The 18,979-nt window shown below is 39.9% G+C and overlaps 1 protein-coding gene across 3 annotated transcripts in view; it reads left to right on the top strand.

Annotated features, from left to right (window-relative positions):
* Nucleotides 1–18,979, top strand: part of arhgap9 (Rho GTPase activating protein 9) — a 42,249-nt gene that overhangs the window by 7,281 nt on the left and 15,989 nt on the right. For 2 of the 3 annotated variants that reach the window (XM_067586865.1, XM_067586863.1), the window contains exons 2-9: nt 1,397–1,487; nt 5,420–5,760; nt 6,700–6,898; nt 7,120–7,514; nt 10,728–10,979; nt 11,909–11,995; nt 16,134–16,199; nt 18,706–18,852. In XM_067586865.1, coding sequence (XP_067442966.1) covers nt 5,539–5,760; nt 6,700–6,898; nt 7,120–7,514; nt 10,728–10,979; nt 11,909–11,995; nt 16,134–16,199; nt 18,706–18,852 — 1,368 coding nt within the window. In that variant the 5' untranslated portion in view covers nt 1,397–1,487; nt 5,420–5,538. The remainder of the gene's footprint in view (nt 1–1,396; nt 1,488–5,419; nt 5,761–6,699; nt 6,899–7,119; nt 7,515–10,727; nt 10,980–11,908; nt 11,996–16,133; nt 16,200–18,705; nt 18,853–18,979) is intronic. The other variant, XM_067586864.1, reaches the window with a different exon arrangement.

Here is an 18,979-nt window from a genome sequence, read left to right as displayed (position 1 = left end):
AAGAATTAAAATCAATGACTCTGAAAGTAAGGAAATCAAAGTAAAAATGTATGTATGCTTGGGAAAATGGTTGACTAAAACATGTAAAACCTCTAGCAGGGTCTATAATCCTTTAAGTATTTATTCTAATGGCTTTTCAGGATTGTTGATTTGACTGAAATTGTAACATGCTGGTGGCATAGCATCATACGCCGCCGTACTGATGATTGTGTCTGGTTTATGAAACCTTTTATGTCATAATCTAGATAGGAATCTCCCCTTAAAACTAAATTAGACACCAAAATAAGTCCCAGATTTAGATGAACATAATATCCTCTGCTCCATTGCTTACATCCATGTGGCAGATCTCTAATGTCCAGTGGCATTGTTGACCAGGCAGCTCTGTGTGTGTGGATCAATAGCTCAATCAATCAACCGGGCTGCTGGTTGCTTTTGTTTGGTCAGCACACAGGACCCCTCTCTGCTCTGTTTCTCCCTCTTTCTCTGTTCCTCTTGCTCAATGTTGAAATATGGTTTATTTGCATGAATGCGTAATAGCCAGCTGACGCTCTCTGTGTCTATGTCGCTCTTTCTGTTCTCATTTCTCTGGAGAAATGCTGGCTAGATGGGGGAAGGTAAGGTCAGCAGGGGTTCAATGAGTAGAAGCAGGATCATTTCGTCTCATAGGATTAAGTGTGTGTGTGTGTGTGTGTGAGACTTTCTGCAGGGAGCTGCTCCCTTGTGTCCATTTTAGTGGTTTTCTTGCCCCACCTTTTCTAAAACCATTCTCTAGTTGTTCCCAAATCTTCTATCAAGAGTCTCAAGCAATGACTCCTCCATTTGGGCTCGAGCACACTTATTTAAATACTTTTAAAGTCCTCCTCCACTCAAAAATATTTTTTCCTACAGTTGAATGTTTGAGCTTCGCTGTGTAGACTGATGTAGGTGCAGAGTTTGACACTAGAAGGCTGTTTTCACATTCATCTAGTTAAAGTGGAAAGTTTAACTCTGCTCCAATCCAATTTTAAGGGGCGGGCCCTACGAGCAGGTTTTATGACATCACAACTAGTTTAGAAGCGAATCCTGGTCCAGTATTCAACTTAGACAAGTGTGATGTGGAAACTTGAAGCCTCCAGTGCACATACACTGAATATGGACTTTACAGTGAAGTAGGAGACACCTTGTGTCCAACAGTGAAGCTGCTGAAATAAAAATATTTGCATATTCATAGATTCTGGGGAAGAAGGAGTAGATGCCCTTTTAAAGATTTTAATGCAGTAATTATACTTTAATTGTGGAAAAAACATATAAGACAGCCATTATTGTTCCAGCAGAGTATTTTTATGTCTTTAATACATGTTTGGAGGGGATCTTTAAATGGTTTTCCCATCTTTTTTTTTTTGTTTTTGTTTTAAAGGTTTATCGGCAGGGTTGCATGCATGGATCTGACTGCAGAGTGAGCCGGTGACCTCTTTGACAAATAGAGACTCCCTTACTTCAGGACCATGGTGAGTCGCTATTGTCCTTTCTCTATCTCTGTCTCTCTCGCATGCATGCACAATTTGTATACTCTCCATTTCTTCAGCTCAGTCTGACTCGCATGCACACACAGTCTGAGTTAGAGCGAAGGCACTCGAGCGAAGGCAGACAAGCAAATAACACGTAACGTGCACTCTTGAGTTTCGTTCCTCTGTCTTTGTGAAAGTTATCTCTATTATTTTGTTCCGTTTTCCTATTCCTTACCTCCGCGTTTTCTCCTTCATCTTTCCGTTTGTGTTGTTGATGCCATGGCATAAGCCCTGTGCCCTCAGCCACTGGCACAATCTGTCATCAACAGCCCTGACAGGGTGCCTGTGTGTCTGTCTCTGTCACCATATGGGCCTCTCTGTATGTTTGGGTGTATGACGCCAGTGCCCTCTCCACTGCCATCTGACCTGCAAATAGAAACACAGTCTGGCCTCATTTTCCATTTGTAAATCCTCATTTGTTTTCATCAAATTGCTCTTGTAATTTTACAGACACTCATGCCAAATTCAGGTTTTGCTGTTACGATACGATATATTTATGATATAAGAGATATAAAACATTACATAAAACATTTTTATTTGTATATACTTGAAGCACGCTGTTATATTACTAATGTGAATCAGACACAACTGCTATAATTAAAATATTTTCTGACTTATACTGTGTCTCTTTAGCAAAAAGTCTGAGCTGTTGCCCTTTGGGAGCATCATTGAAGTGTCCAAACTCTGAATAATACAACCAGGTGCAAGGACTTTAACTCTGCTATAACAGCTTAATTTGCATATGACATGATTAAGCCTACTGTGCCTGTGCAGGACATTTGTGCCTTTGCTGATAAAGGAATGGATGGTACAGAGTGACTGTATCTATCTTTGACCTAGTTTTACTCTGCAATTATTTGTTTTGTTTTGGTTTTCTTTTTAATAGCCAGTTGTTTTGAGCAGTGAAGACAGGAAAAGACAAACAGGTGTGCAGCTTCCTGTCTGTGTGGGGAGAAGAGCTCATGATAGAAATCATGGACAGGTTGTGCGAATGTGCATTGCTGTATGTTTCTGCCCTTTCTTTAGATCCGGGGTATAGTAGCAGCAGCAGCAGCAGCAGGTGTGATACCTCCCTGCCCATCTAAATAGTAAATTACTCCTTTCACAAGCCATGCGGCAGGATAGTTAAGCCGAAAACAACTATTATTCTGCGCTTCAAGGCTCACCTTGGTAGTAATTAATGCTGCTCACAGAGCTGCACGTTAGTCTGGTTGAGACAACAGGGCAACACAGAGTTTACTTAACACGTAACACGTAATTTATTTATCTAAGGTGTTTCACGTCACAGAAACAATTGCAAGATACAAAGGATATGACCCAAACTGTGGTTGAACCTTGATATATCTATGCAGTTTCCTGTTTGCTTGCGTGCCTTTTACCTCTGACTTCTGCCTCTGTCCCTCCGGATGTCTGCTGCAGCACTCATACAAGGGTTTTTGAGCATTCTTTCACCTCATCAATAAGATAGAGAAGCATTTTATTTAATTTTTGAAACATTTTTAAGTCCCAGAACAAAGGCATATATTTCAAATAAGATTAGGTTAGATTACACTTTATTGTCAGATTATTCTAAAATGTGTCACTAGAAAATTCAACTTAAAACATCTTGATATATTTTTTAACAGTTACAGATATTTCTTGTATGCTTCGTCAGGCTCACTGAACTATTATGAGAACAACTCATAATCAGTGTGATATACATACATAACATCTAGAAATGAAAATATATTCTCCTTCTCACAAATGTAAAGCTGAATTTATGTTCACAGTTCACAGGCTTTATGACTCTTCTCTACATCTGCAGCTGTTGATGCACTACATCTTAGCAATTATTATTATCACATAAATGACACTTGTGGTCAGAGGGGCTGCTACTTAGCTCAAGTTACATAGTCTCACTTTAAATCATGTGATCACAAGCTTCACATACGTTTTTGTGTTATAATAACATCACACACAGTCTGACTTCCTAAAAATGGCAATAAATACACTTCTGTGCAGAGAACTTAAGATGTTCTCTTTTGGTTTTCACCTTACTTGTTATTTTTCCTACTTACATCTGTAAAGATATATATATAAATAAATATTTATATACATTATACATTTTTGTCAAGCACATAGACATAAAATTGACAAGGTTTATTCATTCATCAGCTACTTCACAACCTAAGTCAGTTGTATCCTCCTGTAACGGGAGTAAAGGGACCAAAGGGGAGTCTTGTCTGCTCTAACTATTGCTAATGTGGAATCATATTTATTCTAATTCATTACATTTTGATCAAGTACTTTGGAAAATGCTCCTTTGTTCCTTGCAGTGAGCATCCAGCCCATATGCTGGTTCAGAAGGGGTTTTACTGTAATTCTCTGTAGCCTAGGAGGTCACAGATTCATTCCTGTGCTTTAATAATGGTGGGATTATCAAGGTTCAGCCAGCTAACCCTGCCCCCCCCCCCCCCCCCCCCCCCCCCCCCCCCCCCCCCCCTTCCATCACCATCACACAGCTCCCAGCTCCATCCAACTTCATCCATTCCTGAACTGCTATTTTTCCTATTTTCCCATCTAGCCTTAACTATCTGCTTTTTTTTTTTTTGCACAGGTTGTTATATCTAAGGCATTTATCTCATTTTCCTCCTCTTTTCTTGTACATCTACAGTATCTAATTCCTCTCTGTGTCCCAGCCTTACTACATCCTCAGTAATGACGCACATCTCTCTTTTAATTCTCTGTTTGCTGCCTCTCATCTTCCCACCCAGACTGGCTGGGCCTAACTGTGACTGAAGCACTGTTGCTAGGTGCCTAGAGATGTTTCTGTGTACGCTTGTGTGTGTCTTTGCAAGAGTGTTCGTGTGGTGATGGGTGGGTGGGTGCATGTATTCATGTGTGAGTCTGTATTGCTGTGTTTCTGGCAGAAAGTTTGATGTTCTCTTATGTAAGCGGGTCTTGGCTGGGTAGAGCTGGGGTTTAGCTTGGGGATGCTGGCTCAGGTGGAGAGACAGAGACAGATGCTATTTTGGGTATACTGCGCCTCCTTACATCCTCCAAATGCATGAGTTATTCACACACACACGTGACTCTCAGTTCTACCAGGATGACAGGACAATAGAAAAGTGATGTTCTGTTGTGGTGTGCAAATACCTGCAGTGGCCTTTCACTCATATCCTGTGTGTCTGTTATGTTTGTTAAAATTGTAACTGGAAAAATACTGTTGATTTCATTTATTTACAAGTATGGAAATACTGTAGGAGGCAGTTACTGTCTAGATCTAAACTTTATAGATGAATTATTTTTATAATTTAAACCATTAAGCAAAAATACCAAAGATTCACTCGTTCCAATTTTTGTTGAATGTGATGGATTTGCTGGTTTTCTCTGTTTCATATTATTGTAAATCTAATGTCTGTGGGTTTAAACTGTTGGACAAAACAAGAAATTTGAAAATATTATCCATCATCTTGGGTTATGAGAAATTGTAATGGGCTTTTTTTTTTTTACTTTTTTGTCTCAATTTATAGACTAAATGATGAATCAGTTACAATTAAAAAAAGTAATTGAACGTTAAGCAATAAGCAGTGGTCTATGCTGTGTCTCAATTTCCTAAAGCCAAAGGGTGACATCTTCAAACTGTTGTAATTTTTCTGGCGATTAACTAATAAATTCATTCTTTCAGCTCTATTTGCAAAGAGATATTTTATGAAGGAGGGAGATTCAGGGAAAAAACTGAATTAAATGTTTGAACGTCGTCAAAAAAGGTTAGGGATTTTCCCCAGATTAACCCAGACTTCCGTTTTTAGAACTAAAAGGATCCAGGTGACATTTTTTCATTGTTCTCTGACAGCTTCAGTAATCGCTCTCTCTTTCTCTATCTGTTTCAGAGCATGGCACTGGCCTGGCTCCAGTCTCACCTGCCCTGTGCCAACCCAACCAGTATCACCATTTTCAACCATCAGCACGCTCCCTGTAGAAGTTGCTGAACAGGCCAGTTCAGAGAGCCATGCTGTCTGGTAGTTGGCGGCGTTCTCTGGGGCACCAGCAGCCTGCTGCATCTCCCACGGTGACCGCCAGGGGGGTGACGCTGTGTGGGGTCCCTAGCGGTACGGTGGTCCTCGAGGCCCAGTATGACTACAACTACCGTGGTGCCGATGGAAGGCAGGTCTGCATAAGGGAGGGCGAACGGTTTATTCTCCTGAAGAAGACCAATGCTGACTGGTGGCAGGTGAGAAAACAGTTTTTCTCATGTGACAATGAAGCCATACATTTCAGAGAGAAAAAACATGCACATAGCATCTACAATGTTCTGTAGGTTTCTGATGGGAGGTTTCAAAGTTTGGATTTTGATTTAAGGATAATGCTGGTAATCTATATTTGTCATAGTTAACCAATTCCATGGAAAGATCAAAAACAACGTGTTAGTCTGTCTCTCTCAAGACTTTCCAACCTGTCTGAGGCTCTCAGCCCAAAACCCACTGGTTCTTAATCTTTAAAAACGTGTCACGAATATATAGTTTTATTTTTTAAAAGGGCAAAATAATTTTCTTAAACATCTGGGCTGTGTGGTTTTCAGAAGATGTTACTCAAACAGGATTAAATACTGCATTTGTTTGGGACTATTTTCAGCTGCGGATGTGTTGCTCTATTGAGTATTTACATGAATGTGGGACTTGTGCAGAATAAACTACCCCATGATGCTGTGTCTTACTGACATCGATGATCTCTTGACATTTCTTCTAGCACCACCATGAGGTTGACATTTGTGGTTTCAAGTGAAATATCTTAACAAGTATTAGATTGATTTGGCAATGAGAAGATCTACACATTGCCCATAATAGCCTAATAAAATAAAAATTTTAAAAGTATATCATAATTGTCCCCAAGAAACACATTAGAAGAAGTGACACACCAGCCATTCAGAACATAAAATATTGTGGGGGAAAAGTAAATTTTGTATGTCAAAAGAAGAAGAAGTTGTGAGAAGAGAAGAGAAGTTGTGGGTCTTCTCTATGCATCTACTGGATGTCACAGGAACTGTAGTGTAAAAAGACATTTGTGCACTGGCTTCAGCATTCAGCTAAGGTGCTTGTTGCTTGATTCAACTAAGTGGGTTCATGTGAAAAAAAAAGCTAAATCATTTGGGTATCTGTTTATTCTTTTACAGGTTCGGAGGATAGGGGCAGCCAGTAAAACAAAGCCATTGTACGTACCTGCCACATATGTGACGGAGGTGCCTATTGCACCGATGCCCTCGCAGCAGCGCCTGGTCACATCTGCCTCACTGGGCTCCAACTTCAGGATACTGCCAAGGGTGACGCTCACTCCCAGATCAACAGATCCTAACTATAATCAGCAGCACCAAGGTAAAGTGTGAGAGTAAGAAGGAGAGTCAAAGGTTAAGAAAACATCTTTTTTTGTGTGTTTTTCCAGATGCATCGGCTGTTAAACTCTGTATTTTAAGAGTAGAAAAAATAACATGTTTGTGTGTTGATGTCACTCTTATGTATCTATTAAGTATGCAAAGAAAACAAAGTTAATACTTGATCTTCGTTGAATGAGAAAACTTTTTACCTTCCTCCCACAGTGAACAAACCAATCTACCGCTCCATGGAAAACCTCAACTCCAACAGTGCCTTCCAGGGGCTGGACAACAAAACCAGCACGGGCGGAGGCCGCTTCCCTACTCTGCCTCTCTCTGGATTCACCTTTACCCCCAACTTGCCCACGTCCCCATCAGGCCACCTCACGGTCCCTGGGTCCCCTGCAGCCTCCACAGCTCAAACAGCGCCACCGAACCCCAGGGTGGTCCCCATGATCACGCGGAGCCAGAGCTCCAGCAACCTGCCTGAAAACGTGATGGAGAACCCGTACGATGAGGTGGGCGGTGGCTTCAGCAGCCGCGTACACCACAGGGTCCCGAAGAAGTCTTGTAGCCAGTGGGACATGGTGGGGAATTCGGGCAAGAACAACCACCTGCAGGTAGGGAGAGTCAAGATCTCATATGAAACTCATACAGATGTTACTCAAACAACTGGAGGGCCACAGAGATGCTCGAAGGGAAATTATGGGATTTGTTAGCCTTCTCATATTTTTGTCATTGCCATTTTGATTTACTTAGACCTATTTCTTATTTTCATCTTAATTTCACACTTTTACACAAAGTTAATCTGAAATATGGAGTATTGAGTTTTAAGTAACAGCTTGTAATAGAAGCTTTTCCGGTAGAAACAAATAACCACAGGAATATTCATTTTGGATTAAACTGATTTAAAATGAAAAAAATAGTGTATTTATGTGTGTTTGGATCCCACCAGACTGCTTAGCACAGCTAAGGCAGCTGAGGTTGTATCTGATTTACGTCCGTACTTGACCTGAATAATCCTCCCAAAGCAGCAATCAAGTTAGCATTGTCATGACATCATGGGCATCCCTGTTTTACGTCAGAGATTAAGCAAGGCGCTGGTGAGAGAGACACTCGAGGTTATGTCTCTCAGTTTAGCGTCCAAACTAGATTACTAAAAGGAGTTTTTCCTCTACTGAACCAATCTGCTGACTTCCAATTTTGGAAGTCAATATGTGTGATCTCAGTGGAAATGACAGTGCTCTCACTTCCTCTCTCTCCCTCTGTTCGTTTGTGTCTTTAATCCCAGTAAGCAGGATTATTGCAGCCACATTCAGGTCTAAATTCCTTGTTTTTTTTGTTGTTTTTTTTTTTTTTTTTCAACCACAAAACACTCTCTCTCTCACCATACAATTTTTGTCACCCTTTCCCTAGTGCTGCCACACTGTTGAGGAATTTCATTTAAATTTAATCTTCCTCCTCCAGGGGGCAAAATTCCAACAAGGTTTTAATGTTGAAATTTAATTTCTGTTTTTTGTTTTTTAAGATCATCTTGTTTTAGTCAAAACTGACTGATTTACAACTTTACAACCTTATATTTATGCCATCTTATTTGTTGGTACACTACATGACCAAAAGTATGTGGACAGAGAGACAGGAAACACAAGGAGAGAAAGGGAGGGTGATGTTACGCCAAATAACAAAAGTTTCTGGCCGGAATCAAACTGGGTACATTGTGGGTGAGCATACGAGACCACCAAACCACCAGGTCGCCCCCAACTTCCAACTTTACTCTTTACACTCTAATATCAGATTTATATGAGGTTTCATGATGCGCTTCACACAACAAATCCAAACACAGAAGATAAATTATCATCACATTGAAAGAAATTTGGTAATTCATTCAGGTTTATCTGTTGTTTTCTCGGTCGGTTATGACAAACTGTAGAAATTGAATGTGTAAGCAAAACACACCGGCATACACACACATAGACACATAGACACACGCCACACCTGCAACGTCTCCCCAACTGTCTAGACCCCTCCCCCCCACGGAAACCAAAAGCTTTGAACAAAACGTTAGGACGGAAAAACAGAAAGTTCTTGCAGTAAACCAAAGCCACACAGTCACATGTGCAACAGTTCCAGCTCTCTCATAGATCCCTCTCCTCCCAACCATAGAGAACAAACACAATATTACTCTATATCTACTGTATCTCAATACATTTCTGATCAGTTCTCATGGCTCTTGTCCATAAATAAAGCTTCTCTGTGTTGCTCATGTTAATCTGTCGTGGCATTACAATGAGCAAGCAACCAACTATGAATAAGCACTTGATCATGGCATGAATAATGATGAAAATATCAAACCATTACCATTTCTGTTAATCTTTAATGAGATAAAAAAAAAAACTGTTTTAGATTTGTAGAAGTGATATGCATTGAACTCGGGAAATTATGATTTTTATATATTTATAATTTCTTTTATGTAAATATTGTTTTAAAAAAACATTTCATTACATTTTGCGAGTGGGCGGTTTGTTCAAAGTTCTTAAATAGATTCGAGATGTGGGCGGCAATTCAGAGGTCTGGAACCAAAACTTTTTTATACTTCATAACTTTTCCACAGCGGGCATTAAATGCAGTCACAGGTGGAGTTACGAGAGATCCTGCATCAACTCAAAGAGCTTGGCTACAAAACTAAGTGACAGAAAGAGTCCACATGTTTTGATCTCTAATACTAAAATAATAATGTCTCCCTTGGGCGGCTTTCAAGTGCAGTGTAACAGAGGTTTGAATTACATATTTTCAATGGCTCTGGCCTCATCTGACCTTGTTGAGGAACAGATAGTTCAGATTTAACCACTGAGGTGAACAGAAGGAAACAGGAAGTTTCAGGTGAGCTCAAGACTCAGTGCTGCCCCCTAGAGGAAACTTTGATCACATCCTGTTTTTACACGTGCCTCACACACACACACACACACACACACACACACACATGCATCCATACGACACATATTCTTCCTTCAGTCATTATCTGAAACGACTATGTGTTATGTAACAGGGATCAACCAGCAACCAGCCAGTCAATCAGTTAGTGAATTATGTCTCAGCTATATTTCGTGGAAAGATGATCTTTCATGCATATCCTTTCAATTAATTTCATTGGATTTGTAGATCTCTCTTGTAGCTGTTGCTTTAGTCTCTCTTTAGCCTCTTTATCTATCTGGGTGAGCACATGCATTTCTATAAGCTCTGTCTTAATCCAGAGTCTCACGGGTTATTCTATAGTAAGAGGCGGTGGGATTTCATTTGTTGTTGTCTTGATGGTTCCTGTGGGGTTTCTGTCTCATTTTTACTCACCGAGATGAGTGTTTTTGTTCAAGTCACGTCCTCTGCTACTTGTGGTATTTTTCATGTTCTCCTTTTATGAACAAACACACAGTTTTGTAGACATACTGTCGTTAAGTCAAGCTAATTTATACCGTATAACACAAAAACAGAAATTTATCCTGAAGGGCTTTACAGTATCTGCAGCATACAACACTTACTATCCTTAGACCATCAATTCAGATACAGAAAAACTTATAAATAAAAATATGATTACATGCATATATTGCACAAACTGTACACAACACACACTTGCAGTAATGCTAGGCAATAAAATCATGGTCAACGTAATTGAATTTCAGACCAAAAATTACATTTTTATTCTCATTTATAAGGCAGTGAACCATATTGTTTTGAATTTTTGCAATTCATTTTACGTTTTACATATTGAAGTCACTTCCTTTTCCTCTATGTCAACATCTGCGTGTCTCTTCCTCTCTATCTATCTCTTTGCCCACAAGGTCCCCACAGAGTCCTATCTGTCCCAGCTGTCCTGGCAGGACTCCCCTCTTTACAGTGAAATGCAGCCAGAGAAACGTCTGTCGCAGCCAGAGCCACCCAGCCCTGCCCCTGGTCAGCAGCCTCTTCAGATCAGGGACCTGTGGGAGCAGTACTTGGACCCAACCACACAGAGATACTACTATGTCAACAGCATCACCAAGGAAAGGTCATGGAAACCCCCTCGACGAGCCCTGGGACACAACACCGGCAAGGTAAAGAACGTAACACAGCACGTGTCGCTTTTCTACTTCTCCTCATTAACATCTTTTGCTTTTGCTGAAATTGAAATTGAAACAGTGGGCATTTTCAGAGCTGGATGAAAGCTTTCTCTCTCAAAGGAAAGAATAGAAAGGGGTCAAAGTGTACAATAAAAGAGTCTCCTCATTTATATGCTCACATGGTTTGACTGTATCAGCATTAAAAGGAATATTTTCAACCAAAGAACTTCAATAGCAACCTGGCTTGCATATTTTCTCTTTACTTAGATGACATGATGCAGAGAAGATTGCACACACAGTGACAACAGGGCAGGTTTCCATAGCTGAAGCCTAGTGCACATGAGGAGACTCGCTCGTGACTTTAAGTGGCAGTCACTCAAAGGGGCAGGGTCACAGGGTCACATTGCACTTAAAGGATATTTTAAAAATTTGCTTACAATGTAAGTGATAGGGGATGAAATCCACAGTCCTGAAATGTATTTAAAAGTTTATCTGAAGATTATATGAGGCTTCAGCTGTCTGAGTTAGTCAAATAAAGTGGATATCTTCCACTGTTATAGTCTTTGTGTCTCAATGGACAGTGTTTTCTTGTTCAGCTGCAGTGGAAGGATCGCAATAAAAAGAGGAGATTTGGCACTAAAAAGACAGTAACTTTGAAAGATATTGACTTGATTTGACTAATTTATATGGCTGAAGCCTCCCTAGCTTCAAATAAACTTTTAAATACTCTCAGTAACTGGCCAAGTTTAGTGATATAGACAGACAGCTTTGACTCTAGAGGTATTAGAGCAACTTAAAAAAACACAAACCCCTTACAATGAAGTGCACACTAACAAAAACCTCTGTTAAACAAAAGTTCACTATTTGCTGATAGAGGATATTAACTTACCTTTTTCACAATCTGTATTTTCCTATTTCTCCAGCAGGCCAGTCCAAGGCAGCCCCAAACGTTACCCAGGGAATCAAACCATCTGCCACTTCCTGGCGCTGGCAATGGAACTATGCACAGGGTAAGGCTACTAAACTTCTAAGGAGGTGTGATTTAAAAGCCAGTTTCTGAATTAGCTTCATCTGTAGTTGAAAGGCCTTTTCTTGCTGGCAGTCATCAGGATATGTGAGCTTCTTGGATGATGAAATCAGGTTGAGGTTTGTCCTTGACTTTAGTGACAAAATGACAGTAGTTACCATTGCGATATGATGACACGTGACTTGATTGGTAAAACAGCTGTCCTCCACCTTCACGCGCAATAACCACAGAGAGCAACAAGTGCTTACTTTTGTGTTCTGTCCTGTCGAGCACTTTGAATCAACCGTATTGTGTTTTAAGCGTCTTACGAATTAAGTTAATTTGTGTCGAGTTCACAGCAAGGCACAAATTTAGTGAAAGTACAAGTTAATCAACAAGGTTGGTTGGAATTCACAGCCGACGTACCACTGAATATCACACGTTTATCGCTACACACTGACCGATTCTAAGTACACGGGATTTTCTGAGAGTGGAGATTTCTGAGGTTGAAGTGAACTGAGGTGTGTTAAACCTCAACAAGTGCTCCTCCTGTTGCCACAATTACCAGTCAGGTCTGCTCATAGTTCATGTCAGGTCAGTGGTGTTGTAGTTTTAATCTTTTGCATCTATAAACATATAAGATTTTAATGAATATGATATGTATTAGCATGTTTAATTAAATTAATTCAGTTGATAATGTATATATTTATCTATCTAACAGCCTCCCACACATTGTCATTGTGCTTTGACTTTTATTTAATGATTCTAGTCACAAGGAAGTTTTTACTGATGTAGTGGTGTGAAATCATGGCAGAAGGTCTTGACTCATATATTAAATAATAAGACTTATGTAATGTGTTTTTTAGTTCACACAGCTGTGCTTTGGCATGCCTGTTAACACAGACAGACAGAACAAACCACAGTGAGGCAAAGTACAAACACTCCTGAGCCTCTCTCTCAATTTATGAATCTACTGTCAGCCTCTATTTGTCACCCAGACTGCACAGAGTGTCCAGACCAGGGCTGTGCACCAGATTAAAGCAGGGAGCAAAGCTGAGTGAAGCCAAATTAAAAAGGGGATTACATCTTCATAGTTGCCCCATCGTTTACTGACCGACTCACTGCCTCATTTATTTATTTATTTATTTATTTAACTGCCCCCCCCTCCCCGACACACACTTCCTCTCAAATAGTGTTTTTGTTGGGCTAATCCCCGAAGGGAATAACAAGGTAATGCCTCTTGATCTGATGCAGATGAGCAGAAGCCATTAGGGCCACAGAGGGGGAGACAGAGGACTCCAAAACATTACAAAACATTTCTAAATTTAAACCACTCACTGAAACTTCTCATCAGCAGTAAACCCCTCCCCTCCCTCCCCTCCCTCCCCTCCCTCCCCTCTCTTCCCACTCTTCCCTCTCTTCCCTCTCTTCCCTCTCTTCCCTCACTTCCCTTGCAAATGCCGTCATAGTCAAACTTCCACAGTTTCATTCATTGCACCTATTTTGTTAACTTGGCTTTACAAGAGTGTTCACACACACCCTGAGAGAGGAAGTGCATTTGTTGTTTCACGACGTAAAGGTTTGGGGAATTTATGCAATAGCTAGCTATCAGTGACTGAAATTGACCTGTCTAGCGAATCAGTGACGACATCTACGTGCCAAAGAGACAGAAGCTGCATGATCCAGATTGGTAGAGATAAGCATTTTGCATCTCAACGTTGCGTTGCCCCAATGTTGCGTCAGTATTTCAAATTTAATGTTGCTCATCAAAAAAAATACCCACATGATCAAAGACGTGATTCCCACATCAAGTTAGTGTGAGATGCATTCTGTTGACCTATATATGTCACCTTTTATTCTGTGGTACACGTATTACCAAACAGGAACTCAACCAGTGATATGTATAATGCACATTGTGTGCCAAATGATTTTATGAGCCAGGTGTTAAAACCCAGGTGACCCATATTACTTGTTTTGCACACATCTACACACCTTGTGTGTAGATTTTTATTTTTAAATACTATTTTAACCCTCACCATGTTGACTTGTGTGAGCTCATGCATGCCCTGTCAATAATCATCTACTGTACTGATGCAGACATACTGTTCTTTTTACTCCACAATATAAACTATGTTTTGACTGTATGTTTTTACTGTATTTGAAAAATGTAGTTAACATGCTACTTTGCAGATTCAGACTTTACACAAAACATAACTTAATAAGATTTGATGTATTGTTATAGATTAAACCAGCGGCTCCCAGACTTTTTTGCCTGCCGTCAGATGAGATCAAGTACCCCTTTCATCGACACTACCCATTATGATCCAAATGTGTTCTTCTAAAACTATTAATTACATAAAAGTAGATTCTTTAACAATTAGTTAACAATTTAGTTTGGCTCCTTTTTTCAATAGGATTGATCAAGTTTGCATTCATACTACCATTTGGAGTGGCAGAAGCTGGATATTTCCATGTTTTACTCATCACTTTGAGCTATCTATTCTAACTTCTCTGCTCACTTGATAACTAGTTTTCACACTCTCACAGCAGCAGCAGCAGTTGGTGTTAAAGTGTTAACACTGACTCAAGTCACTTTCGTCCTGTGCAGCTATAGTTGGTAGTTCTTTGATTCTTTGTAATCCTATTTGTGTGTTTAATTTTCTCCTTAATCAAATCATAATTTCTATTTTTTCAAATCAGTTTATCTTCTCCTCAGTCACTCTGTGAACAGTACCCCCTGACAACCTTAGAAGTACTTGTTGTGGCGCATGCAGCCCTGGTTGGAAATCACTGACTTTAATTTACAAAGTAGCTCACATGAGCTTGACCACATAACTAATAAAAATTAATGCTGCATACACACCAAGGCATCGGTAATAACAATCCAGTGATAGAATCTTAAAGCATAAAAGTCTGTTTTTGGTATACTTTGCTCATAATACTGAACATTGTGGTATTGCTACTTGTACTGAATGTTTGTTCCCTATTCTATTGCCTTTTTTTATAATCTGCAAAGAAAATCTGTTAGACAGTGGTTAATGTGGCATGTTAGCAAAGTTCTGGTGCCATTATTTAGTTTTAGTCCACACACCTTCCTGGTTGAGCAGCTGTACATGAAACTGATTATACAGACTGATAAAGCTGGCTTCCCTCTAGAATGGGGAAGTAAAGACAGGCTGAGACAGGAGGGAGAGATGAATGGTTTTTACATATTGACACTCAGATGACAGAGTGTCATGATATGAAACGACGCACGGCTGAGGACTCTAATAACTCGACAGACAACAAGCACTCAGAAACAAGCGTTGATTTGGATTATATAACTGGTTGATCAGCAGAAATGAGCACATATGCTGTAAGTTTGTTTTAGTTTACTGTGAGAGTAATTATTGTGTTATTTTCATGTTGTGCTGTTATCGGTGTGGAATTGTATGGAAGCCCGAGTGAAGACTGCTAAATCTAATCGGTAATCATCTCATCTTATCATCTTATATTTGCTTTTCATTGTCGGAGGACTCGGTGCTGTCATTCTTGCAAAAAAAAGCTTATATGACTGTGTTCATGTGGCCGTGTGTGATGTGCAACTTTGTTCAATAACTAGTCAATCAGGATGTTTGAGTCAAACAAGTACTATGCAAAATGTGTTTCACTCTTACTGAGTAACGGCAGCAACTGCCTCTCAGCACTTTAACTTAAACAGGGCATGAGTGTGTGTGTGTCAACCTTCGTGCTGTGGTGATGAATCAAACAGCAGGCAGAATGTATACGGGGTTGAGAGGGGCAGAGGAGTAGTTTCGTAGCTGGTGTGAGTGTTAGCCTGGGCTTCATGGCTGATCATAAGTCAACACATTTGTCAGCATCCTGTTTTCACACGTGGGCGTTAAATCCACCCCAATCTGCTGCCATTTTTGAACATATTTATTGTTGCACAAAGAGTGACAAGTTTAGTTCTCACAGAGACTAGCCAAAAGCCTGACAGTGAAGCATTGTTCGATTTTTTTTTTATCTTGCAGGTCAGTTATACAGAAAAAATGAAGTGCTTTTCAGTTGTAAATTAAATTGAATATACTCTATATGTACTAACTGTTCATCTGTCTTTCCTGTCTTTGTCTTCTTGCTTCTCTGTTTCTCTTCCTTTCTAGCTGTCTCCTGATTTCCTCTTCGGGAGCCACCAGAGGAATACAGACGGTGGCTGGCAGATGAAACAGGTGAAACTCTTCTCTACCTGCTGCATTCTTTCATTGCCAGAGGGCATCTAATGCATTTCACCTTGACTTTCACCTTTTAAAAATACCCGTCAAAGAATAAAGTAGAAGATAAGCACGTCGTACCAGTTTTACATATTCTTCCTACACAACAGGATGCATTTGCTTAACAAAATGGGGCATCATAGAACTCTGGTACCATGAGATAAAATCCTTCTTCATGTTATGCTTGGAGCAGAAACCACCAGAATTAATAACTATACATCTGTACTGCACATTAATATCTATACAATATTTAGACTGCTTGAAAACCTGTAAGATGACAACTCTTTCCTTGTTATTCCTGTTTGCATGTCTTACTGTGAAGGTAATCCTAAGCATTTTGTCAGCGCTGAAAGGGCTTTTGGTGGAGGGTATTTTCCTCATGAAAATCAATGAACTGTAGTCGTTAGATTTGCAAAAACTGCATCTCCACTGTATTACTGTAGAATACATTAAAGTAATGCCAGCTATGCTCTTTAGATTTCCAGAGATCAGCATTTATGCATATTAAGGTGGTGAAATAGCAACTCATGTTGTAAAAAAAAAAAAAGGCTGTTTCCCAAACAGTTCTTACTGCAACATGTTGCATCACAGCGGGGTGTGGGTGCGCTTGGTTAAAAGCCCTTTTAAAGGCCTTCTCTTAGCAAAGGAACAGATTTGGCTCTTAGTACTAATCCTCCTTGCATGAAGAGATGGCAAACATTAGGAGGGATATTTGGTCTGATTGTTGAAACTAGGTTACAGGGATTGAGTAAGGTAGTTAAAGGACCAGTGTCTAGGATTTAGAGGGATATATTGGCAGAAATGGAATATAATATTCACAAGTATGTTTTAATTAGTGTATAATCACCTGAAAATAAGAATCTCTCTACATAGGGAGCGGGTCCTCTTCCACGGAGGCCGCCATGTTACACTGCCGTGTTTCTACAGAAGCCCAGAACGGACAAACCAAACACTGGCTCTAGAGAAGGCCTTTTGTGTTTTTCACGAGTTCCACGGCCACCATAGGTTTTCCTACACGCTTGTAAAGAGAAGGTCTGCAATCAGTCTGCAACTTCACCGCTAGATGCCACTAAATCCTACACACTGGTCCTTTAATTATGGCTGTTTCTGCATGAAAAGTTGACGTTGTGTGAATATGTGCATTTGTGTGCAATCATGCACTCTTGTTCGTGTTTATGAATTTGTTTGTAAGCATATAGCATAAGCATATGTACAGATGCACATGCATGTATCATTGTGTGGCTCTTCCTCTCAGCTCTTCCTGTGAAGTGACACATACAAGTTGAACTTCTCAGGAAACTACCGTTTGTCACCATCTGCCACTCTGTGAAGTGCTCAGTATAGGCAGGCTCATTATATTCATCATTATATTTTCTTCCTTTTTCCCCCACATAAAATGTGAACAGTCAGAAGGCCAGAATGCTTCAGTTGACATTTGCAGTTCATACAGGTAGATGAAGTTATATTGCAGCATTGGCAGTTTTAAAGCAAAGAGGATTGCTTTAAAATAATTCCAAGTTATTCCAAATTGATTTGACATAGCAGAAAGTTTCATACCACTGCATGATATCTACTGAGAAAACTGAGAGCTGGCATAAATAAAAAACTAGTTGAAGTATAGATGCCGAGCCAGTGAGCTTTGCTCCACTGCAGCAAAACAAACAATGATGAGAAAAACATCCCACTAGCATGCAAAGAGCCTCATCTTAGGTGAAATATTGGATGAAAAGTTGAAAGAGCAGATGGGAAGATGATGTAGATTTGGGGTATGTCACAATGATAACACTAACACGCTGATGTTAACTAGGTCAACGTACAGCTGGGAATTTTGTGAATATTAAGTCATGAACCAAAGTATCGAACAAAGTGAAATCTTGAATGTATTTACATCAAAGGAAGCACACAACATGTGACTCTTTCATTGAATAGATGAAAATTCAAAACCAAAAGTAAAGTGAAAGTTGAAGCATTAATGTCTTACTTGATTATGTTACTAGCTTTGCTACGATGCTTGCAAGCATCGTATTTAAGCTGCAAAGCAAATTGATCTAAACTAAAATAACAATATCTCATATTGTCAATGAAGACAGTATGCAGAGAAACTGTATGCATGCATTTCTGAAAAGACCCTGACCTTTCTGTTGCTCCTTACTGTTGCTTGTTTGTGAGTTTAATTGTTCATTCAAGGTTGCTCTAGGCAAGAGCACCAGCTAAATACTAAAATATACAGTAAATCTAATATAAAGAAAAGGTTCTTCTATAGTTTCAATAGAGTTGTGCAACAGAAAACAAACACTTCCTCTTACAGGCTTTATTAAACACAATCTAAACCTTAAAAATAACATGAGAGCATACTATTTTTCAGTTTATACACAATAAATCAGCAATTGCCATTTCCTTTCTTTGTCTGCTCCACCTGACCACTGACCCAAACATCTGACCCTTACCTTTAACCCCTGTGAAGAGTATGCAGCGTGCCGCTTCCTCTGACACCCTGAGCACGACGGCGGTCAACAATGCCAATGCCCAGTGCCATAACTCCGCACCCCTCCATGATGTGAAGCAGCAGCTCAGCCACTCCCAATCCATGATGCTGCCTGAGAACGGCAAGGTATTCACCTCAAGAGCGCGCACACACACACACACACACACACAAAGTCATAAACTGTGTGTAAAGTATTCCCAGACACACATAGATAAGAGGAAATGCAGATAAACATGAACAAAGAGACAGACTG

The sequence above is a fragment of the Thunnus thynnus genome, chromosome 4, assembly GCF_963924715.1.
Source record: "Thunnus thynnus chromosome 4, fThuThy2.1, whole genome shotgun sequence".
In the NCBI taxonomy this organism is placed as follows: Eukaryota; Metazoa; Chordata; class Actinopteri; order Scombriformes; family Scombridae; genus Thunnus; species Thunnus thynnus.
The sequence above is the reverse complement of the archived record's forward strand: the minus strand, read 5'-3'. Positions and strand labels throughout refer to the sequence as shown.